Source organism: Fukomys damarensis, unplaced genomic scaffold, assembly GCF_012274545.1.
Source record: "Fukomys damarensis isolate Sample0158 unplaced genomic scaffold, DMR_v1.0_HiC HiC_scaffold_28, whole genome shotgun sequence".
In the NCBI taxonomy this organism is placed as follows: domain Eukaryota; kingdom Metazoa; phylum Chordata; class Mammalia; order Rodentia; family Bathyergidae; genus Fukomys; species Fukomys damarensis.
In genome coordinates, this window is record NW_022900940.1 from 3,392,379 (window position 1) to 3,418,093 (window position 25,715).

General features: G+C 43.4%; 1 protein-coding gene across 4 annotated transcripts in view; it reads right to left on the reverse strand.

Moving 5' to 3' along the window:
* Frmd4b (FERM domain containing 4B) overlaps positions 1 to 25,715 on the reverse strand; it is a 229,964-nt gene that overhangs the window by 43,756 nt on the left and 160,493 nt on the right. For all 4 annotated transcript variants that reach the window (XM_010635994.3, XM_019209337.2, XM_010635978.1 and 1 more), the window contains 4 exons: positions 24,322 to 24,378; positions 23,506 to 23,528; positions 3,726 to 3,809; positions 1,953 to 2,018 (listed from right to left, as the gene is read on the reverse strand). In XM_010635994.3, coding sequence (XP_010634296.1) covers positions 1,953 to 2,018; positions 3,726 to 3,809; positions 23,506 to 23,528; positions 24,322 to 24,378 — 230 coding nt within the window. The remainder of the gene's footprint in view (positions 1 to 1,952; positions 2,019 to 3,725; positions 3,810 to 23,505; positions 23,529 to 24,321; positions 24,379 to 25,715) is intronic.

The following is a 25,715-nucleotide window of genomic DNA, read 5'->3' on the forward strand; positions in this document are numbered from 1 at the left end:
AAAAAAAAAAAAAAAAAAGAAAAAGCTATTCCACTTATTCCATATATTAACCATGACCAATTGTGATTAGCCTTATAACTGTAAATATCTGTCCTCACTCTCAGAAATATACACTCTCAGAAAGTGGATTTAGCCGGACATGGTGGTGCACCCCTTCTGAAATCCCAGCACTTGGGAGGCTGAGGCAGGAGATCACTGCGAGTTGCGGGCCAGCCTGGGCTACAAAGTGAGTTCAAGGCCAGTTTGAACTACATAGTGAGACCCTGTCTCAAAACAAACAAACAAACAACAAAAGGGGGGAACTTTATGGTTGCAAACCTGATTTATATTCCAAAAATAAAAACTAAGTCAAAACAATGCCACCACTTGCTATTATTAATTCAAGAAGTATTTGTTGGCTGAGACTGGTGGCGTACACCTGTAATTCCAGCACTTGGGAGGCCGAGGCAGGAGGTCAGGGCTACGTAGTGAGAACTTGTCTTAAAACAAACAAAGCTTGTGTACTTTTCAGGCTTTGCAGTGGTCTGGCTTGTATAAGACTCCCCTTTGCCCTCACGGAACTGAGGGTCTTTGTTCCTTTCAAGTGGACTTTGAAACGACATTCCGAAGACCAGTTTCTCTGGACACATTAATCAATAACTTAATCCTTTTTTGAGAAGCAAATGGCCTCTGTGTAAATGGCCTGGAGTCCACACCGGAGTCCTAACAGTTGCATTAAACAGTTTCTGGCTGGAGCCCACACAGCAGTGATCAAGGGAAGCAAACGTAAACCGACTGCACTGAAGTAGGGACACTGTGATACGTGCCTCAGCCTTGCTCAAACCCTTCAGGGTCACCACCTTTCTTTCCTTTGTGCCGCCTTCGTTTCCTGCTTTTTTCATCACTCCAGGAAACAGGTGTCACGAGTTAAACTGTCAAGGCTTCAAGGACTGCTGCTGACCTACGACCTCTGCCCCGAGGATCATGGCAGGTGTGTTACGACAAAAACGAGATTTGGGCAAAGCAGGGGAGTTAGGAAAGAGCATACATGGGCCAGGAGGTGGGTGATTGGTCTTTATTCCAGCTTTCACACGTCCTGTGCTAGACGCAACAGTTTTTATTTTCTGGTACCGGGGATCGAACTCAGGACCTTGTGTTTGCAAAGCCAGTGGCAGAACCACTGAGCTAAATCCCCTACCCCTTGCTTTGTTTTTTAAGTTCTATGGCCACAAAAGTTACTCTCCAATTACTACAATAATAATGTACTTAAATTGATTAGATTTTTTTAAAAATCATTTTTAGAGGTGTGATATATAGGTGAACAGTTCTTTACTTGGTGGCGTACTGGGGATTGATCAGAGGACCTTCATTTGCACTGAGCTATAATCTCAGCTCATTTTTTATTTTGAGACAGGGTCTCGCTAAGTCACTAAGTTGTCTAGGCTAGTCTCGAAAATAGGATCCTCCTGCCTCAGCTTCCCAGATTGCTGGGATTACAGGAAAGGACCACCAAGCCTAGGTAAGTGAACGGTTCTTAAGTCTGTGGTAACACTACAAACATGAAATACAGAAATGTATCACTCTAGTTTGCTCTTTGAAGCATGAAGAAACAGACTAATAAACACCAATATGCTACGTACTCCACCTAAAGTAGAATCGCAAACTGAATTTGGAGCTTCTCTGAAAATTCTGGAGACTCTGGCATCACTGGGCCTGAACTCTGAAGCTCAGTAAACCCACCTCTAGGTGCGGTGAGAGCTCTCTGGTTCTCCCCACAGTCCTTACCATTCCCTACCGCCTTCCTGTTTCTGTTTTGATAGGGCTGCAGGACCAAAATGTGGAACCTAAGACATTTCCCAACTAACTCTGCGCGCAAAAAAAAACCCAAAAAACCAAAAACAAAAACACACACAACAAAAAATTATTTCAGCGACTTCTGGTGGAAACATTACAACAGCACCAAAGATACTCACTGAACCACAGCCTGTCCTCGAGTCAGACCTTTGATTTTCAGATAATGCTCGATCACCCTGTCCTCGCTGTAAAACAGGAAATAAAAAGCACAGCAACCCATGATTATCTGAGGTACAGACTCCACTTCCAGATTCTCAGGCAGCCGCTAGAAACTTGAGAGAGAAGGCCCTCACCACTCTGCTCGGGGGACACAGTACGGCCCAGCTCTCGTTTCTGTAGGACATGGATTTCTGAATTTCAAACATTTTGAGCCAGGAGATTAGAGCATGACAAAGCTGTGTAGGAAAGTAGGCTTGACCTGTTGATTACAACACCCCCGACACATGCGCAGAACAGGTCCCAAGGCCCCGTATGTGGACTTCTCCCGAGAACTCAATCAGTTTTCAATAGGATGCTCTGGACCTGATATCAGCAGAGATGAGGGATCCCGGCAGCACCTCTCAGGATCTGTATGGAGTTCTCGAGGGTTTCCTCGGCATTTGGACAGTATAAAGGATCCTATGAAGAGCTTGCTATTATAACTTTCCATAATTCTTTGAGAGGAGAAGAACCTGAAATCTAACTCCAGAGGGAGAGGCGAGCAACGCAAAGCTCAGTAATGTGAGCCACTTTCAGAAGCAAGTTACCCAGTAACAATTAGACTGCCTCCATTATGATCTTTAAATCTATTTACATGGAACGCATTTATGTTTAAAAGACATCATTCACTACACAAGGAGACAGGATCAGTTTTTCAGGTGGAAAACTAGTATCTTGGTTGGAAAATAGTACAAAGTAAAAATATTAAATCCTTGTTGGAGAACATTGAACCTAAGACCTGGCCTCCTCTTTGGTGAGCAAAGGGGATCTGTAATCCCAGAGCTTTAGGAGGCTGATGTAGGAGGCATGCAAGTTTTAGCCCCTCCTAGGCAATCCGGCGATTCAGTGAGATCTTGTCTCAAAATAAAAAATAAAAAAGGGGTGAAGATACAGCTCAGTGTGAAATCCCTGGGTTCAGTCACCAGTTTCCCCCTTCAAACAAGCAAAACAAAAAATGAAAACAACACACACACACACACACACACACACACACACAAAACCCCAGCGACCTGTTCAGAAGGGTCAAGAGTTAGGATGCAACAGGGCCCCTGCACTCAATTCCACTATACATTTGGGAAACCTGTTTGAACTTTCCTGTTAAAGCTTTCAATGTCTGATACTTTAGAATTTTTATTTTGTAATTTTTCTGCATGTGGCTCTAGGGATCGAACTCAGGGCCTCGTTCATGCTAGGCCAATGCTCTACCACTGAGCTATATCTCAGCATTATTTTGGGAAATCATCTTCAAGATGTGGAGACTGAAACCAAGAAACCTATACTTAAAGGAAGTATAAGTAATTTGAAAGGGAGGAAAGAAAAGTAATTTCTAGGAACCAAGAGGGGATGTGAAATGAGAATGATAGATTTGTTAAAAGGCAAACAACTGAAACAACTTAAAACAGATTAGGGTATGCCGTAGCAGAGAAAACCTCTGGCCCTTAAGGAATGCTCTGGCCAAGGAGATCTGTGTTATTACCACACCATGTTCTGTTAGTGGAAGGCTGAGTGAGTCACACAGTGACCTGAGCGCAGTTCGCCTAACTAACACGCTATTCGGGCAGCTCACACACTTCAGGGAGATGCACACAGCCAGCCCACAAGACGTGACCTGGTACAGCAATCTCCAGAGAGTTTCCACAGGAGACTTTCCCCGACATGTCCTGACAGCTCCCAGGTCAGGGCCCCTGCCTTACCAGTATGCCAGGGAAGGGTGCTCCTGAAGAGTTTTCGTCGGGAAGGCTGGCAATGTCTTTAAATCTTTCCTAGCATTTTCATCACTGAAAAGAAACAATATAGTGTCAGGCACCTTTACCTAAAAAGTTACCCAAGCTGCTTACCCAAAGAATGAGACCTGAAAAGTAACTGCTTATAGAATGTTAGGATCTCTTACAGTGTTAATACACAAGGTACTGAGCTCTAAGGAGAGACAGCCCTCAGATTTGACAAGCAAGACATATAGCGGTACCTTGAAGTTATAATGTTTGCTGTATGTATCTCTTTTATTGTATCACGTGATTAGAACTGTGCATTTTTCATACTGCATTTTTATACAGCATTCTTCACACTTCATTGTGCACTCCATGTCTCTATGTTCTATCTCCTTACTTATCTTTAGTGGCTACATAACATTTACCATGTTGGAATACAGGTTATCGCATGACCTGTCACATATCATTACCAATTTTTCTCCATAGATATCACTGCAGTAAAATGGTTTTGGTAACATAGCAATGGTAGCAGAACTTTCTACTGCCCTTCTGTTGGTTTTCCACCAGCCTCCCAAATACGACGGACCAAGTTGGCCCTCTCTGTGGAAATCCCTGGAAACTGAAGAAGACTGGAATGTTTGTCTGATGAAACCCAAGATACCCTTCAAACTGCATCAGTAGAACTAAAATGTATCCTCTGTAAAGTTCTGCCATTCTCTAATTATAAAATGGCAAGACAGCAGTTGTTGAGAAAAAGGTGTGTTCTTTATGAAATTTAGAAAGAACAAGTAATATGAAGCCGGTTATAAATGGTCCTGCACTGTATGAGAACAAACTTTTACTGTTTCCCAGTATTGGAGGGGACAGTCTGTGAGGAAACAATGGTAACTGTGAGATCTGTAAGGCCTTGGAGAAACCCAAGAAGAAGCTACTCACACACCGTAATGCTAACTCTTCCTTTCCCTACTTCCACCTCTTCTCATTGCTGCCACCCTCTGTGGAAAGTTTACAAGCATCAGGCACTTTGCTTAGGACATTATTTTCCTCATGGAAAGCTCACCAGTAGCCTTCCCATGCAGAGTAATATTCTTACCCATGCTTTTCTGGTGAAAGTGTGAGGTTCAGAGAGTCTAAGTCTCCATGTTTCACTGCAACCCTTTGGTGGAGCCAGAAGAAGTCTGGTTGCCCCCCAAGTTCATGTGTGTGTGTGTGTGTGTGTGTGTGTGTGTGTGTGTAGGTGATCTGAGGATGGAAGCCAGGGCCTTGCACATGCTAGGCAGATACTCTACCACTAAGCTATACCCCCAGCCCTCCAAAGGCCATGTTCTTAACCACTGTATTATTTCATTACCAGAGAGACTCCAGGGAAGTGTCCTAAAGTGTCAACATGAACATTCTGGTTTCTGGGAAGGCTCAGCCCCGCTTCTACCCGTCCCCAAGGGCCAAATAAAAACAGTGGCAAATTAAGTTTCAGAATCCATCCTACACGCAGTTTTACATTAGTTTTCCTGGGTATGCCCAAAGGGGATCATGATATTGAAGTAGATGGACCCCAAGATGAATCTCTCCCCAAAGCACTTACCCACACTCAGATCAAGCGTTCCACCCTGCTCACCCTGGGGTCCAGGCATGGCCCCTGGATGAGTTCTGCCTGGCCATGTTTTACTCTGCCCCCGAGAACCAGCTCCCTCCCATTTCTCCTCAGCTTGTGAAAGTGCTTCTCCTTTAATGCCTATGGGAAGTTTGTTCTCTGGTTTTGTCACCAACCTTCCTGACCATGCCACAGGGCAACAAAGTGAGCCCACTGAGCAGACTACATAATTTACTCTCTTTTCCTAAGAAAAGAGAGAGTGTGTGTCATGGAGACGCTGTGATTTGCACCTGTCAATGTTACATTTTAAAACCAGGGTTGTGGACCCTTCCTTTAGGTGAAAGATTTAGCTTTCTAAATTACTGCAGGAAATAAAAAGTCACTTGGCTCCTGTTCTTACATAAGAATAAATCTCTCTATTCATTTGAAATTTGAGCGGTTTGCCTTAATAACACTGACAATCTTGGGAAACTGGTTTGGGTTTCCGGAAAATCAAAATAGACTATGATCCAATTTATTCTTATTAAAGGTCAACTGTCAACTCCCACAATTAATATTTATTTTTCTTAATAATTTCTCCTATGTTCTGTCCTTCAAAGCCCTTTTTGCAGTGCTGGGGATGAAACCCAAGGCCTCATGCATGCTAGGCAAGTGCTCTACCACCAAGTTACATTCCCCTGCTATTCCCATTTACCTTTAAAAATTTTTTTTATTTTTTGGTACCGGGGATCAAACTCCAGCCCTTGCACTTGCGAGGCTGGCGGCAGAACCACAGAGCCAAATCCCCGGCCCTCCCATTTACTTTTAACAGAAGCTGGCTCAGTGGTTTTGGTTTTTCTGAAGGGTAAATACATGTATATTTTCTAAAGTGACAAACTAAGGACAACACTTTTTTCATCATCACCAACCACACATACTTTGTTATATTTTTGGATTTAGTTGACCGCATTCCAAGAATCCAACCTAGTGTTCCATTATGGCTTTGGGTATAGTAAATTTTGCGGCAATCAAGATCTCAGTAGACGAAATTGCTATGTATCACAATTTTACTCACGCACTGAACAAGGATGTGTACATCTATACTGTATGCCTAGCGTGTAGAACTGTCAGTGATGGAGTTTTCCGCAAAAGCAGTCAAGACAAAAAAAGAAAGGGGAGAAAGTGTAGGAGAAATTTTATCCACATTCTACTCAAAAAGCTCACACTGAGAAATAAGTACAAAGTGGGAGACTTGACGCTCCTGCCCTTTAAGATGGTTTCTGTCCTGTGCCCCCCAAATCACAAGCATTTTCTAGCATTTAAGCACTTAGTGAAAGTTGGCTAAATGCAAGCAATTTCCAGATTTAGAGTGTAACTAGAGAAACAGTTGTATGCTTCAAGGGGAGAGAAATCCCACCTGGGTTGGAGATGTTTTTTGGGGGTAGGGGTTGAGACAAGGTCTTGCTATGTAATCCAGGTTGGCCTTGAGCTCACAGCAATCCTCCTGCCTCAGCCTCCAGAGTGCTGGATTATAGGTATGTGCTACCACACCCGGCTGTGTTGGAGTTTTTGAAAGATAAACTTCAGTTTTCAACATGTCATATTCTCCAATATTTTCAAGAATAATTTTCACTCTACACCATTAGAACCTACCCAATTGATAACGTGTTATATGACATTATTTATCTAACAATACTAGCTGAATAAATCAATAAATTACCAGAGGTTAATCATGAGCCAGCATTCTAAAGAACACTAAATATTTATTCACTGAGACTTTTTTTTGTACTAATCAGTCACTGAAAAACAGCTACAACATGTATTATCAGAGAAGTGGCTTAGGGACGTTTTAAGGAGAGTTTCACTATTTTAAAGAGAAATTTACTCAGCCCTACTGATTCATGGTTTCCTCATCTATGGACCCAACCAGTTACAGGCTGAAAAGTTTTTAAAAATTTTGCTTGCACTGAACGCATACAGACTTTTTTTCTTGTCATTATTCTGGAAACAATGCAGTAATAACTATTTACATGGCATTTACATTACATTAGGTATAAACCATCTCGGGTTGATTCCAAGTACATGGGAGGGCATGTGTAGGTTTATTGAAATGCCACACCATTTAAAAATTTTATTTATTTATTAATTTATTTATTTTTTGCCACACCATTTTATACAAAGGACCTGAGCACCTGCAGACTTTGGCATAGGAGTGGGGCCCTAGAGCTAATTCTCCATGAATACCACAGGACCATTCTAGTTCAGCCGATGGAGTGCAGGGGATTTTTTTTAAGGTGGTGAAATTATTCTGTATGATACTATGGTGACACTATGTATTTGCCCAGAGGATAGAACCTAGAACAGCACAACACAAAGAGTAAACCCGAGCTTATCTACAGGCTTTTGTAACAAAGGCACCACTCTTGTATGCAGGATGTTAATAACAGGATAAACAGTGTGTGAGGAAGGAGAGGGGCCACATAGGAACTCTGTGCTTTTTACTCCATTTTTCTGTAACTTTAAAGCTACTTTAAAGAATAAAGTCTATTTAAAAAAAGAAGAAAGAAAGAAGTATGTTTTAGATTAGTGGTTTTCAACTGGGACAATTTTGTCCCTCAGGGGACATTTAGCAACGTCTGAAAACATTCTTGACACTTGCACTTGAGGAAGGAGGTGTTATTGGTAGCTCTCAGATAGAGGTTAGGACTCTGCTGTACATTCTACACGCACAGGACAACAATAGAGTTACCTCACCTGGGTGTCAATGGTGCCAGGGTTATGAAACTCGGCAATAGACCATTTAAAAAATTCTGAGGTGGCTGGGGATATCTGCCTAGCAAACATGAGGTCCTGGGTTTATTACCCAGTGCCACCAGTGAGAGCAAAAAGATCAATCTTAGAATTCTACCCGAATACATTTTCAACTGCCACTTTTATACTTAAAGATGTTTTTCTTATGTCACTCAGATTATAAATATCAAAGATCTCAGAGGCAAATGCCTAATAGGAGCCAGGTGAGGCAAGCATTAGAAAACTGGCAGCACTGGCTGGCCAAAAACCAGCAAGCTATAGTTAGCATCAGACACAGGGGCACAAAGGAAAGGGTGGGGACTAAGGAAGAGAAAAAGCATAGCACATATGAAGGACAGATGCTCCTTGACTTACCCATCATAAGTTGAAAATATCCTAAGTTAAAATTTACTAACTACATTCACCCTACTTAACAGTATATCGTAGTCTAGCTTGCTTTAACAGTTCTCAGAACACTTACATTAGTCTACATGTGGGCAAAATCATCTAAATTTATTTTATAATAAAGTGTTAAATATCTCAGGTAATCCACTCGATAACTGTATAAAAAAATGCTAACATAATACTACACTGTACAGTGCTGGTGGGTTCCTCTGTGACTGCATCACTGACTGGGACCTGTGGCTGCCCAGCATCATAGGACTGTATGACATGTCAGTAGTCTGAGAAAATATCCGAAGTCAAGCTGGGCATGGAGGCATGTGCTGTAATCTCAGCACTCTAGGAGACCGAGGCAGATGAATCTCAGGTTCAAGCCCAGCCTGGGCAACTTAGCAAGACTCCATCATAAAATAAAGGAATTAGCTCAGTGTGATGGTCCTGAGTTCAATCCCAGTAATGGGGGGGGGCACGACTAACATCAAAATTCAAAGCATATACTCAGTGGGTATTGTTTTTGCGCCACTGTAAAATTAAAAAATCCTAAGTCAACCATTATAAATTGAGAACTATCCATAATAGTTAGGATATAGATTTACTATGTGTGACAGAAATCAAAATTTTACCTAATTTCTCCTTACATAAATATAGTCAGAATAGCAGGAAATGTTGAGGAATTCAATCTCTCTAGCAGCTCTGCCATTTCTGGGGTGTTGCTTTCTCTCACGGGGCCCAGGATAGCTCAGCACCTGGGGCACACTTCAACAACTAGGAAGAGGTGAGGTGCATACTCACTCCTGTAGGGGCAGAACCGGAAAGCTCTCACTTCTCTCACTCCCATTGGCCAGAATTTCATCATGTGCTAGCTCTAGCTGCAAGGGTGGCTGGGATATGTAGTCTTTATTTTGCCCAAGCCAGACAAAGATTATAATACTTTATATACATATTACATATTATAATACAATAGTTTGGAGGAGAAGAAGATTAGATACTATGGAAACACAGTCGCATTTTAGCCATTTTAAAGAGTCATCACGCATAACCAGTTTATTTCTGCCACACAGGGACACGGATACATCATTGTCTAACAAGTGCATTAAAAAAAGATTCAAAGTCCCAGTGTTTTATGAAAAATATCTGAATGGGGTATGCCGCAGGCTACCACCGTCATTTTTAAATTTCTAATATAAGGAATCTGTTTTAGTAAATGGAGGAAGGGTGGTGCTTTCTCAGTTTCTCAACTTAGATGCAAGTTTTGGGTAATTTATTAACAGTACAAACTGTCAGGCGTGCATGAATGAAGGAGATACATGAGTACTTTGGATTAGACATGCACTCTGGATCATTCCCAAAGAATATATTTGCAGAAAATAACATAGCTTTATTTCTTTGCAATACAAAAGCTTCCTATTATGAGTTTGAAAATCTGGCCTTTTGTGCTACTGCAGGACACCTGCTTTGACGAGATAACATCAATTTCCTCTAAGAACCTATTTATTGCAGGAAATTTTCAGCAAGCCATCACTGATCCTGAAGCGAGCTATGGATTTGGTTATAACAGCACAAGAGAAAGCCCACAGAAGAATAAAAACATGATTGAGACAGACAGCCTGCAGAAAGATACGTTAAACCCTTGAACAAGCTCTGCATGCGAGTATAAATCCAAGTGGCCAACATGCAGGAGAAATACGTTCAACTTTCTAAGAATTCAGAGAAACGCAAATGACATCTTCAATGAATTATTGAAAGGAACCAGACTATTACATTTTCAAAATTTTAACCTTATCTAGTTTCTGTGAAGATGTAAGCCACAGGCATTCTACTTTTTTGCTAATTAGAGTGTAGACTGGTGAGGATGTTTTGGAAATTTGCACGCGCCCTGGCCTTCCAACCATCGGTTAGGTACAGCTCTAGAGAAACTTATGCACAAGAATAAGGTTTATAGGGCCGGGGATTTAGCTCACTGGTGCTGTTGCCTACCTCACAAGCACAAAGTCCTGAGTTTGATCCCTGGTACAAAAAAAAGAAAAAAGAAAAAAAAAAGAATAAGGTTTATAACAGCATTGTTTACAATAAGACAAAAAAGGAGCCAGGTGTGGTGGTGCATGCCTAAAATCCTAGTAATCAAGAGGCTAAAGCAGGGTGGTCATGAATTTGAGGGCAGCCTGGGCTACAAAGCAAGTTCATTTCTGGCCTGGCCTACATAACAAGGCCTTGTGAAAAAAAAGGAAGAGAAGAAGAAGAGGAACAGGAAGAGGGGGGAAAAAAAACTATATAAATGTTCCATAATAGCAGGAATGACAAAATTATAGTGTATTCATAAAATGAAATATGCAGCAAATAAAATAGATTATAGCTACACACAACATGGGTGAATTTCATAAATACTGAGCAAAACACAAGACCTTATTTCTTATTTAAGAAACACACCACTGCGCCGGGAATTTGGCTCAGTGGTTCCACTACCTGCCTTTTGAGCACAAGGGTCTGAGTTCGATATCTGGTACCACAAAAAAGAAAGAAAGAAAGAAAGAAGAAACACACCATCATCCCAGATACATAAAGGTCCCAAATAAGCAAAATGAAACTATAATTTTATATAGGTGATAAAACTATAAGGCCCATCGAGAAAATCTATGCTGTTGAAAAGGACCTCTGAGAAAAGAGGGAGCACTGTACCGACTTGGGAAGTGTAATTCACAGTGGAGAGGGCGGGAGACGACTCTAGGGCCCTGGCAACACCCCACTTTCTTGTTTGTCCTTCATATGCGTGTTTCACGCCTTCTTTGCCTTCTCCGTGTGATAATTCACGCCAAATTATGTCAAACATGACCAGCAAGTGGATGTGGGGATGTGGAAAAGTGGGATGGATGCTGTTTAGCTACAAAGCTGATGCAAGAGGTTAGAACTTGCTGACCAAAAGCTGAACCCACCAGGATGTGCAAAGACATGGGCACACTGGTTTAGAGGGTTAATTCTGATCATCTTCAGAGTTTAGGATCAAACAGGATTCCATCTTTGAGCAGACACAGTAACTGAGCTCATTTGTTCACCCTCCTGATGAATCTGTCTGACAGCCCGAGCCTGAACAGCCCCTGAGCTTGCAGAGGGAGCGCAGAGGGCCCCTCCCAGGCCAGTGGGGCAGGCGGCACAGCTAATATGAACCAGGATTGAGCTCAGAGTCTGGGGGAGGGCTGGCTGGAGAGCAGCTGGGAGGAGAGCAGCCTCCAGCGGGATGTCTCTGCCTTTCACTAGCAATAAACACACTCACCTCATCTGGACATTCCTGACCCTAATGGCAATGGATTTGTTATTTCAAAGGTGCACTTGATCAGACAGAACTGTCACGAGGGACTGGTTTCTCCAGGTCTCTCAGCCAGAGAGAATGCCCATAAATCTCCATCACTCACTACTCAAGTGACCAAACCAGCCATTGCTTTTCTCTGTCATTTCAGCAAGAATTCAGATGTCACCGTGAAGAATATGCTTGCATTTTATCTGAGTATCGGGGTTGAGCCCTTCCCTTAGGCATTGCAGATTCCTCTCTCGATAGCCTTCCAGAAGAAAGCTGTCCTGGCCCTCCATTTAGCCACTGCAAATATTTTTCAGGCAATGATTCCTCTGGGCATTCTTAAGCCCCTTTTCATGGGCTGTTGTTTTTCTTTACTGACCTCAAAAGCCCTGCTGGAATGTGCCAGCCCCACTCATTTTTGACAAAGCCACATGGCTGGTAGAGCCAATGCCACCCTTTGTGTGTGCTGGAGCATTTGTGTGGAAAAAGCCACCCCCAGCAAATGTGTGCACCTGCTGTGGCTAACAGCGACAATTAACCACCTGCCATTCAGAGGCAGTGGTGGAGGGAGTGTCACCAATTAGCCAAAGATCCCTGCTAGTACTTCACAGATTTAGAGAAAGTGAAGACCCCACTGGTCTGGGCTTTGTGTGGAGCTATCGCTCAAGTCCTAGGACAGTTTAAAGGAAAAAAAAAATTCCAAAACCTAAAGCTCACTTTTGTTGTCAATTCCAAAGCTCTTCCTTACCTGAAACACAAACCAAATGTGCATTAAAAAGTACAAGCTATATATAATGACCAAAGCCAGGCCTGTTGGCGCTGGCCTGGAATGCCAGCTGCTTGGGACGCTGAGGCAGGAAGATCTCACATTCTAGGTCAGCTTAGGCAACTTAAAAAGACCCTGCCTCAAAATAAAATGTAGAATTGGGGACATAGCTCAATGGAGTGCTTGCATAGTAAGCACATGGTCCTAGAAAATCCCCAGCAACCCCTGCCAAAGGACTAAAAATAAAATATAAAGGGTTGAATGCAGACATGGGAAGTACTAAAGCAGGAGGATCACAACCTTGAGGCCAGTTTGGGCTACATAGCAAGTTCAAGACCACTGTATAGTGAGGCCCTGTGTCAAAACAAAACAACAAAGTAAATAAAATAATTGAAAAGGGCTGCGGATGTAGCTCAGTGCTAGAGTACCTGCCCAGCATGTATTTCAACTTGCCACAGTGTGAAAGCAACAGTGGTTCAACCCTCAGTATTGGTCATTACACACACACACACACACACACACACACATGTACAGAAAATGGACCAAGTGAAAATTCTAGCAGAAACTTCATGACACAAAGAAAAAAACCACGCAGTGAGCAGAACTAATGGAATTCTTGAAAAAGTCAAAATTATTTTTCTATCTCTAAATACTTATTTATCTTCAAAATACTTATTTCAGAAAAATACATATGTGGATATAAAAACAAAAGCTATAGTTAAGTACCTAGTCAAGTGCTCGAGGTGAAGTCTCAGGCCTATTATTAATAAGTGTAAATGAACCATGTGGTCTCGCTGTCACCAGAAATTAACTAAAGGATGACTAAGGGGTGCCTGAGCCCCTGGAAAAATCATTACAGCAGGGAACTCTACTTTATGTGTGTTTCATGAAAGCACAAGATTTATTATTGTGATTTTTTTTCTTTCTTGGTACCGGGGATCGAACTTGGGCCCTTATGCTTGGGAGGCAGCGGGTGGAACCACTGAGCTAAATCCCCAGCCACAAGATTTACTGTTGTTAGAGAAGGGAGCTAATTTCGAGCCCTTGCCAGACTGGGGGCGCTGTCCTGTATGGGTTCTGAGAGGTCACTTCCTGTCTAAGCTTGCTGGCAATCGCCAGTGACCCATTGAGGTTTTCCACTCTGATGAAGGAAGGGGACAGGGCCAATGACCCTGACAGTTAGAACAGGGTACTGATCATCCAGTAGATACGTGTAACAGGTGCCAACTGAACTACTAGACCATGTGCCCTGGATCCATACAGATTTAAGGACGACAGCTGGCCTAACACGAAACTATAAATACTATTATTTATAAACACCACTTTCATTGACTTCATCTATGGACACCATTGCCAGCTGGTGATCAGCACACCCGGTCCACTTCCAGTTTGTTTAGAGTGGTTCTTCACTGGCCAGACCGCCTTCCCCTTGCCGTTGATTCAAAATCGTGCCGGGTTCAGTAGCTCGTGGAACTCGGCCTCCAGGGATGCACCATGCATTCCTCTGTACTGTTTCCTACAGAAAGGGTTACTGAAGGTGCCAAACACAAAGTGACACAGACAGTTCCTGATTCATGATGGGCCAACTTACAGTTTTGCAACTTGATGTGACGTGAAAGCAACAGTGGGAGAAACTACACTTCAAGTTTTGATTTTTGATCTTTTCTAAGGCCAGTGAGATTCAGCCTGATCTCTGGCAATGCTGGGCAGTAGCACTGAGCTACAGCTCCCAGTCAGCTCCTCCATCACCACAGGAGGCATTGATTCTCTACCATGTCCTGAGCTGCTAGGCTATGATGTTCAGGACGTTAGGGGTATAAAACGCATTTTCGACTTATATTTTCAACTTATCACAGGTTTGTTGGGACATGATCCCGTCCTTGGCCGGAAAGCATCTCTCCAAGGCCCTGACTAGCAGTGTCACCAGGAGATGCAGAATGCAGAATGCAGACCCAGACCTGCTGACTCAGAAGGTTGAGGGTGGGTCCCAGCAAACTGCAGTTCGCAGATGGTTTAAAAGCCATTGAGATGGAATAAATACAACACCAAGCGGAGATCTTTTTCAAGACAGAAATGGGCATCAACAATTTAAAATAGAGAGATGGAGCTGAACATGGTAGTTCACACCTATAATTCCAGCACTCTGGGAGGGGGAGTCAGGAGGATCACAAGTTCAAGTCCAGCCTGAGCAGTTTAGCAAGGTTCTGTTTCAAAATTAAAAAATAAAAAGGCTTGGGGAATGTGGCTTAATGGTAGAGCACCTCTGGGTTTGGCCCTCAGGACTAAAAATAAGTTCAAAAATTAGAAAGATAAACATTAAATGAAAAGATAGTGAAGGAGGCTGGACCTCCTAGTTGGGGATGGCACAGAAGGTCAGTTTCAGAAGAGGCTAAGAGACCTGCAGTGACCTAATATAGCACTGAGAAGGGCTTCTATGGTACAAAAGCTCACCTCACGGGTGTAGTGGCAGGGAGCATGCCAGACCCTTTCCCCACAGGCATACCAGGCTGATTTATTATCCTCTGCATCCCTATTTCACAGATGTGCAAAATGAGATTTAAGAAATTAAGCAATTCACACCCACCCAGTAAGGAAGAATTGGACAGGATGGTTCCATATCTGTAGACCCGCTCTGCCCTGCTCCTTCAGGGGTTCACAAAGAGGGGACAACAGGGCAGGAAGAGGAAGACTAGTCAGAGTCACCGCAGGTTTCCGATGCCTAATGATGGCAGCCTCTGATTAATTCCATTAGAATGTGTCCTTCTTGGGTGGTGACAGTTTGCTTTTTCAACTAGATTAAACTGGACTAACCCAAACTGGATTAACCACATAAAGAATCTGAACACAGATAATTAAGACTGAATGTGTTACCTACCCATCACTCCATACTTCTCGAACCAAACCAAACCCAAACTGCAGACTATAGCTACCCTCTAGTAGCGAAGACACTAAATTCAGTAAGTACGTACATATGTATGTATGATAGTCCTGGGGATTGAACCCAGGGAACAAAGCCGCATCTCCACTACCCCCTGTTTTTTGAGACCCAGTCTCCTTAAACTGCCCCACGACTCCTGGTTAAAACATGTTTTTAAGTGAGCTACAAAATCAGACACCAGATATTACCCACAGAATCTTAAAACAGCGAGTCAAACTGCTTCACATGAGATGCACATCTCTAGAAAGTTTCCTTAACCACACCAGGAATTTCTGATGGCCAAGCTCCTATACTAATAAAACAATTAATACAAAACTAAACCTCTGGGGAAGATCTCTCCCTCTCTGGAGCTATGGGTTCCCGTTCTGGGACACCACAGCCTTGGGGTGGGAAGCTGACACTTTTCTTCTCAGTTGGTCCTATGCAAAGTTAGAAATCCTAGGGCTCGAGTTCATTCAGCCTCGGGTGCCACTCCCAATTCTTGCAGAGTTTAGAAAGATTGCTTAGAGCCTGAGCTAATCTTGCGATAGCTAAAATAAAGTGTCCTTCTCACCTCCCCACTTGTTCCAAACAAAATTTTAAGAAAGCAGCTCCAACCACCCAAATAACTGAGGTGAATTCACTGTGCCCAACCCACGAGCGCACAAGAGGAAAAACGAGGCCCAGGGGTGTATGAAGACTTACCAAGGCCCTGTGGTAGCTGGTGATTGACAGACCCAAGGCACCAGAGGTCTGAGCTTGGAAAGACTTCAGGCCCCTGCACCAGCGGGAAAGGAGGGGCCAGAGTAGGGGCGGATTCTGTGGAGGAAGAGGGGAGGGGCTTTCCATTCTAGGAATTTCCTCCCCATCCCCTTGAAACAGTTCTTGATCACACCTTTTTCTTCCCCCCGTAGTGGGGATTGAACCCAGGGTCTTTTGCAAAAAGCAACATCCTGAGCACTTTTAAAAATGGTTTTTATATTGGGACAGGGTCCTGCTAAGTCACTAAATTGCCCTGGCTGGGCTTGAACTTGTGATCCTCTTGCCTCAGCCTTCCACAGTGCTGGGGTTACCATTGGGCTTCTTTATCAGACTTTAAGCCAATTGTGTTGTAGCTATTTTCAGAGCACAGGGAGAACTGAAAAGATTATACTAGCAGTTCTCCAAGGCTGGCTAAAGCCAGGGGACCCCCCGCCCCAACTCCCCTTTCTTCTTGGGAAGGTGTGGAGCTCTCCTTTCAAGTGGACTACAGAAAGTCCCTGTGAAACTTTAGGCGTGACTCTGCATTCCTAGGCTGCCTCTCAGCTCCTCCTTCACCCCACAACTGAACAAAACACAACAAGAGAAACCCTGCTGGCTTCAAAGGAGACTATCCTGGGGCCTCGCCTTGAGTGACCAGTGTTCAGAGGTGTTTTATGTTAACTCAAACTGTCCTCTTACCAAGCCAAGATGCTGATGCCCTTTCTAAATTTCAGATAAGGAATCAGAGGTTCAAGAAGATCTTCTTCCACCTGCCCACCAGTGACCAGAGCAAGCCCACAAGCAGCCAGAGCATACTTTGGCCAAACACTAACCATCTAACCCTCGGTGATTTACTGTAATTGGGGCTGGAATCTAGAACCAGATTCAGTCCTAGGTTCCCTGTTCCTAGTTTTGTGGTCTTCGATAAACTAAGCTTTATGAGCCAGGGTTTCTGCACTGTAGAAGTAGGGATTGCTGACATGTCTCATACGGTTCTTGGGGAAGTTATAATAGACTGCTGTGAGAGTACCTGCTTGGTTCAATAAATGTGTCTCTGCCTTTTCCGCTCTTCCTTTCCCACTGCAGCACACCAAACCCAAGATATACATACATGTACATTTAGGTGGGCAGTACTGGGGATTAAACTCAGGGCCTTTGCACTGAGTTAACCCCTTTTCCCTTTTAAGAGATATTTTAAAACATAATTTAATCTATCATTTTTTTTTTTTTTGAGACAGGGTCTCGAAAAGTCACTAAATTGCCCAGACTGGACTTGAATTTGTGATCCTCCTGTCTCAGCCTCTCACAGCGCTAAGATTACAGTGCCACCACGCCCAGCTCCAAACCCAAGATTTTCTCCGTTTTATTCCTACCACTCACTCTGGGAACAGGCTGGTGGTGGATTACTACCACAGAAAGACATTCCCAGGGGTCAGTGAAGGTTTGAGTTGCCAGAATAAATACGTAGGACATACTTTAAAAACTTTATTGTCTATCTGAAATTGCAATTTAACTGTGTGTCCTTTTTTTTTTTTCCACACTTTTTTTTTTTTTTGTACCGAGTTCGAACTCCGGTCCTTACGCTTGGGAAGCAGGCAGCAGAACCACTGAGCTAAAACTCCGGCCTCCTCTATTTTTATTTGATAAACCTCGCAACCCTACAGGTTTCTAATACGCCACAGGGGAGAAGAACTTTAGAAGAAACTTGCCACATTCTAAGTTGTACGCAGTTTCGGGGTTGGTTCGACAGATTTCAGAGGTGCTGGTAACTGGTGGGAGTCGGGCCTGAAACCTCTGCCAACCCTTTGTCCCACATTATCGTGGAGCCTGTGACCCCCCCTTCGCAGTCTCTGTCAGAGGCGTCCTGCACTAGGGACTGGGCCAGTGTTCTACCAAGAGCAGGGTCCACTCGGCCGGAATTCCTGTCCTGTCCTTTCTGCCTGCAGCCTCCCTGCTCACCCAGGGGAAATCACTCCTCCTATCTGTGTGCTCGATGGGGATCTATTATCCAACTTTTTTTTTTTTTTTAAGACGAAGGAATTTCTAATTAGAATGAAAATGTGATGAGAGATTTTTTGGAAACATTAGCCAGCTTGCTGAGGACTCCCAATCATGTCTACTTTGAGTCTTCGCTTCTTTTTTAACAGTACCTTGGTAGGAGAAATATAATCTATAAGAATGACCCAGGCTGAGAAACAGGTTAATGTGGAAATCTGAATATTTTAAATAAAAATGTTGTCAAACTGATACAGGAAAAAGAAAAGTGTTTTCAGGGGCTCTGGGAATAGGGGATAGGGAATTGTTTAACAGGTACAGAGTTTCAGTTTTGCAAAATGAGAACTTTGGGGGTTGGTTGTAAAACAAGGTAAATGCACATAGTGCTACTGATCTGTGTTCAACTGGTGGAGATGAGCCCGGACCAGGGGTGCGTGAGAGGCTCAGACTGGAGGATGGAAAGATCAAACTCAAAGATCTGCCTGTCTCAAAATAAAAAATAATAAAAACGTGGCCAACAAGGAAGTTCATTGCAGAGGCCCTGAGTTCAATCCCTAGTACTGTCAGCAAGAAAAAGTGGAGATAGTGAATTTTACATGATGTATATTTTTATAGTGATTAAAAATATTTCCTCTCGCTTACATCTAGAATTAGAAAATGCGCACTTAGAAAAAAATGAACCAATACAAGTTGTGCTTTCCTATCAAGGAATGGACATTAAGGAATCTGCTGCTCTCCTGGGAAACTTGCCACTGGACAAGTGAAAATTATGTGCGGTCAACTTGAATAGGCAAAGCTTTAGCCCTTCTACCTGCTTGTGTCACTCGGGGCGTCCTTCCTGTTCACACAAAACCCAGATCAACCGCTTTCACTGTATGAACACAGAAAACAGCACTGTGCTGTGTGTTATGTTAGCACTCAGTGCTTCTAGAACCACACTGAAAGGCACTGAAACAGCTATCAACGAGGGCTCATAGGAGTCCTCCCCGCAATGTCCTCCCTGGATGTCTGCACCCTGAGGAGGCGGGCAGTCTGTGTCATGCTAATCTCTTCATACTAAATAAATACGGAGCCTGCCCCAGCCAGTGCCCAAAGAGGACAAAGGGGCTGATTCACTTCAGACCTACATAGCTAGCTGCTCTAGTGTGGAGAGAAACAACCCAAAGAGGGCCAGAGAGCCACCTCCGGCCCAGGGCTGATGCTCATGGGCTTAGCAGTTTAGAGATATACTGAAGTGGGACTTGGGGTTTTGGTTTTCAGAGTTGCATTTAGCATTTATGCTATGGAAGCAAAGTATTGTGAAATGCACAATATGCAGTCCATGAAATGCAAACTCCTTCATTCCTAGCAAAACTTTGCGGTTAAGGACGGGAGGGCCACTAGTCCAGAGAGGGCTCAGACATCAGGGACCGAGGACTGTGGAGATGCTGCTTGTTGTTCACAAAAGGGAATTTTTGATGTATCAAAGTCCCCGACTAAAATAAGACCAGCAGGGGCTGGGAATTTAGCTCAGTGATTTGGTGGCCTGCCTTGCAAGCATAAAGACCCGAGTTCAATCCCCGGTACCAAAAAAATAAAATAAAATAAGACCGGCAGACGGTCATATTCAATTTCTTTTAAGTTACCTTGCTTTACGAATGACTCTTACAAGGCTGTGTTTCCTTGGAGACACAAGGCAACTCCTAACAGTAGTCAAGCACACAAACCATGAAACCCCACTGGGCCAGAGGAGGCTTCAAAGCTCAGTTTTCCTACCTGGAAGATGGGGACAAGCACAGCGTCTGTGTTCACGGGATTGTGTGAGGATGAAAGGTTTCAACAACAGCGGCGCCATTGTTAACAACGGAATGTTAATGGAGACAAACTGAGGTACACAGAACGTAGGTCAGTTACCCACAATTATCCACCAAGGGTCTGGGCCTGGATTTGAATCCAGTCAAATTCTAAAGCTCCATTTTCACCTTCACCCCTAAACTGATGCAGGTACTCTTCACCTGATCCCTGGGGCGGGCGGTCTGTCCATCTGTCCATCCATCCATCTGTTCTTCCTCTCTCCCTCCCTCCATTCCTTCCTTTCTTCCCTCTCTCCTGCCTGACTGCCTTCTTCCTTTACTGTACTGAATACTGAACCTAGGCTTCTTACACTGAGCTATATCTCCAGTACTCCCCCCCACCTTTTTTTTGAGAAATGTTTCTCACAAAATCATGAATTTAGGGAGGGCAGGGACAAGGGGAAAAAATAAGAACCAAGACCTGTCATGTAAAGGTACAAGATCCCAATAATGAATGTAACTGTATTGTATACCTAAAATGTACCAATAAGCTAAATAAAAAGAAAAAAAATTAATGAAGTTGACAGGACTGGGCTTAATCTTGTGAGCCTCCTGCCTCAGCTTTCCAGAGTGCTGGGATTATAGGCACATTGCCACTATGCCCAGCTGAGCTGTTGTTTTTCCCACTTCAACTCACTTTGAAGGTCCTGGAAATGAAATTATATTGTAGAGCTGTGTTTCAGGGCTATAAGAACTGAGGGGGGCAAATTTCTTACAGGCCTTTGATTTTTGTTTTCTTCCTTCACTGAACTATTATTCTAAGGGCATCCAGAGAAGCTCCCTTCCTGCGAGAAATAGATGCATTTTTACAGCACAGCTGCAAATTGGGAATATTTCCTTTACAATTGAAGGTGGGTTGTAGACGCTGTTATTCTACCCCAGCAGTGAACTGAAAATTGTAGTCACTCATTTTTCTCTGGTAAACAGCAGCACCCTAATTACAGTTACTTGGTAACTTCCGGGATCTTAAAACAAAACCCTCTGCTTTCACAGTCTCTTGCGGCTGGCTCGGCTGCTCAGTGATCCAGGTTTCTCTCCTTCTCCCTGGGTCAGCTTTCAGTAATTCTCCGCCTTTGCCTGGGTTGTGTTACCCCAGCAGCTCCTTATCTCTGCAGGGTAAGGGCTGACGTGGAAATTCAGGCTGTCAGCTATTTAAAGACAATGGGAGCCCCCCACTCCTCTCTTTTAATTAACTTTCAGAGAGCAGGGTTTCCTACTAGTTACGATAATGTTGACTTAAATTCTCTGAAGCAAACCTGCCAGGAAGCGAAACAACCAAGAGTCCGTGTCCCTCCCCCTGCGTCCAGGCTGGGCTCCAACTTGTGACCTGTCTGCTTCAGCCTCCCACAGTGGTGCGATTACAGTCTAGTTTCAGAAAGCATCCTAGGATGAGAACACTGAGAGCTTGACTAGCATGCCCAAGACCCTGGGTGCAACCCCCAGCACTGCAAGCCCCAAACAATCATAAAGGCATCTGGGGAAGAAGAGTTTGAACAAAACGATGCAGGCCAGATACCACAGGGTTATGTGGAAGAGAAAGAGGAGAGAGGCATGGACAGGTGTAGAGGAGCAGGAGCAGCAGAGTGTGGACCAGTTACCCTCGAACGTCAAGGTGGGTTATTGAAGGGCAGGTTTCTGGTGCAGTGGGAAACTAGGAGACTCCAGAAGTAAAGAACTATGGTCAAATCTACATTTTAGGGTGGCAGCAGGGCTTTTGCACAGGTTGGAGCACGCAACAGAATCAGAATAGACCTAGGATGCTTTTTAAGAGCTGGGGATTTAGCTCAGTGGTACTGTGCCTGTCTCAAAAGCGCAAGGTCCTGAGCTAGAGTACTGGTACCAAAAAAAAAAAAAAAAAAAAAAAAAAAAAAAAAAAAAAAAAAAAAAAAAAAAAAAAAAAAAAGCTAGGCGGGCCCTGGGAAATATGCATACGTTTAATTCTTACTGCAGTCCTATGGGGTTGGTCCCATTTTATTGATGAAGAAACTGAGGCTCAGGGTGAGGCCTCTGCTTGACCCTGAGGGGTCAGGGGAGGAGCTGTTAATCAACAAATGCAGGGTATGAGCTTTGGGACCCAAATCACCCCACAAAATGAGGACACTCCACACACTCCCCATAGTCCCAGGAATGTGACTTCTCCCTCGAAGGTCACACTCAGGCACAATAGCTCTTGATATTACTAACGATCTAGAAATAAATTTATCCTTCCATCCCTTTTTACTTTCTTTCGATTTTATTTTGTTCAATAGCAAGGATTTAACTCAGCCCCTTCCCAGTGATACATCCCAGCCCATGATTTTGATTTTGAGATAGTTGTAAAGTTGCCCAGCTTGGCTGGAACTTGCCATTCTCCTGCCTCAGCCTCCCAGAGTGCTGGGATTACAGGCGTGGGTCACCATACTCAGCTTGTTTTTGTTTTTAAAGATCTTAGTTGGCTTTATTTTCAATTCTAGAATCAGGCAATACATCATTCTATAAAATAATATTCCTATTTTCTTTCAATTCAAAACAAAATGGTATCTGTCTGTCTATCTACATTTCTATATCTAATTCTGTGAAGGGTGGTGAGCGGGCCAGTGTACTGAGTGGCAACCCCGACTGCTTTACCAAACCGAATGGGCAGACAAGGCGCGTGCTTGGAGTGTCCAGTGGCGGGAAGTGTGCAGTCCGGCTCGGAAGGCATTATTTCATCAGTTTGTTAAGGAGCACACTGTTCAGAGACGTGGCTGGGAATGAGCACTAGGTGATCTGTAAATAATCTGTGGGTAAAGTTTACCAGGAGTCGAACATTAACAGGATAGAAGCCAGGCTTTCAATGGGTCACTGGCCTGCGAGCCTTTCTAATCAGAGGCCTCCCAACCACCTTTATGGACTCCTACTTCCCTACCCCCATTGTACTGTATTTAAGGAACGGAAGGGAGCAGGTACAGGGCAAATTCCAATAGAAAGGCTGAGGATGTGGCCTGCAGCAGTTAGAAGCCAGTGAGTGTCTCAGAAGCAATACCCTTGTTAGGTCAAGTGTGTGAAGGGTGAGGCCCGTCAAGGCAGCTGCACCAGAAAAGCCCCTGTTAATCTCTTAACTAAGCAGCTGACGGATTTAATCTTTTCATGCATACCCTACAACTCTTTAGAGGCACGACCACTACAAGGTTTTTTTTCGTTTTTTTAAAATCAACACAAGCTACAGAAGCTTTTATAGATTTCTTCATCTCACTAACTAATGGATGATAGAAAACAGAACTCTGGAAAGTTTCTGATCACCCTTCACTGTCACTCTGGCTAGACAAATTGTAAGAAAGGTTCATTGTCAATTCATTCACAGAAAGCATCGGTCTCTATTCAGGCGGTGATAGTCTGGCCCCGGGTCTACTTTCTTTGGATTTTGCAACCATTGTTATTTAAAATAACACAATGATTCAGCTAGGGTTATTTTGCATAGTAATCTCAGAAAAGAAATCATTACCTGGTGTAATCTCCCTTGGCTTCCTGAAAAAAAAAAAAAAAAAAGAAGACAGATGATCAATATGTATTTATGCTAAGCTAAATGAAGTATTCACTCTTGGTTATTTTCCCATCATCAACCCCGAGTTTAGGAGTTTAGAGTTAAGGAATGTATGAAAGGGACATTTTCCCTGCAGCCAAGGACAAGAGTGTGGCACTGGTAAGAAAATGCTAGGGTCCATGAAATATTTCTTGTTGTCAACAGAAGAGACAAATATGGAAAAATGCAGGTCATTATTTTCCCTTTACATTTCTAAGATCTCATGACAAATGCTTTTCCATTCACGCTTTGTAGAGTGGCTGCAGACCTTTTAAACCAAGACACAGTACATCAACATGTACTATGTTTTCTTTTCCCTGTTTAAATGAGCATAGAAACAGACTGTTTTTTGACTACTAATTCCTTTACGAATTAAGAGTCTTGCACAACCTCAAGAACGTGTACGCCAAAGTTACTAAATTTAAATGAAAATTACAGCTGTTCTGCCAACTGCTGCTTCCCAAATTCAAGTACCTCAGAGCACTTTTCCAGGAATATGGTCTTAACTCTTTTCCCCCAGAGCAGGCTACATTTCATTTTTCTTGGCGATACTCAATGTCACAATATAGAGCACATGCAAAGCTCTTTTACAGTGGAAGACAGTGGCTTACATTTTTCACTGGCACACAACTTAAAAACCCATCAGGCGCTGCCCATGCAAAAGTTTCAGAGTTACAGGCGGTTAACAAAAACACCAAACAAAAGGGAGCTGGCCCGAGGGTCTTGGCGAGTTCTTACCTGCAAAACAAGGGCTGCTAACTTGAAGATGGTCTCGCTGTCCACTTCTATTTGACCCTGTTGGTGGAAAAGGAAACCGTCACTGAACACAGGGCTGTCCTGAGCTGTAGCCAAAGGCTGTGGAGTGCGGGGAGCTGTCACAAGTTGGTACCTTCAGTTTATGATCAAATGCAGATCATACCATTGCAGGGGAAGCAGGGGTGTGTGTATGTGTGTGTGTGTGTGTGTGTGTGTGTGTGTGTGTTTAAACTGTGGAGAATTTTGTTCAGAGTTCAGTATTTGGGAAGAAACACGCAGGACTCTGAGGCTGAAAATTCAGACAACTTCTAAATGAACAATTCTCCTATCTCTGCACACTCATTTTTAAGCTCCACAGATTGTACTAGATTCATTTGTTATGGGTTTTCCTGAGATAATGTTTTTTTCTTCATCTCAGCATGGTGACTTCAGAACACACATACAAACAATACAAATATTATTAAAACATAAATTCACCTCTGTGTCCACGACGTGTTATGGAGTTCGTATTTGTTCATTCTAGATAAAATGGGAGGCCTTAAAAACCAGTCACAGAAAATGCTTAGAAAACCAAGATTCTGACACTTTCTAATGAATTCAGATGAATGCTTTTATTATTTCTTATCATATTATCTTCTCATTCTCCAGCATCCCCAAGAAAAAACTGCAATCCTAGGCCTCGGTTCATAAGAATGTTGCTTGGTGGGGAGGCATCACATGTGGGTGAGGAAGAGCACTGCCTGTCAGTACTCAGACCTTCCAAGGTGGCGACTATGTGCATAAATACCGAATTGTGCAGTGTTACAACTATACCGCCAGGTATAGGGATTTGCAGGGTGTGGGACTGTGGGGGGTGCAGGATTAGACCCAGGGCCTCTCCACTGAGCTACACCTTTAATATATTTTTAAAATTTTGAGACAGGGCCTCATAAATCTCTAAGTTGCCCATACTGGGTTCAAACTTGTGAGCCTCCTGCCTCAGCCTCTCAGAGTGCTAAGATTACAGGCTTGTGCCACCACACCTGGCTTGGGATTCTTATTTTTCAAATACAGGGTTGGAGACATACATACATGTATGGTGTGTGTGTGTGTGTGTGTGTGTGTGTGTGTGTGTGGTCTGTGTGACAATGTGTATGTGTGTGTGTGAGTGTGAACTTGTGAGAATTACATATACAAAAACAATTCCACCAAGCTCTTCTCCTTGGCTAAGTCCAGTATAATTTGTTCTTGAAAATGCAGATGCCTTAAGCAATGGAACTCTTGGGCCTGGAAATTGCCCTGTACTCTCTCTTTCTTCTTGCCTTCTACCTGCTGAATTTGAGCTGGGACATTTCCCACTTCTCCCAATTACATTGGTGGTAAGTAAGTAGCTTTCA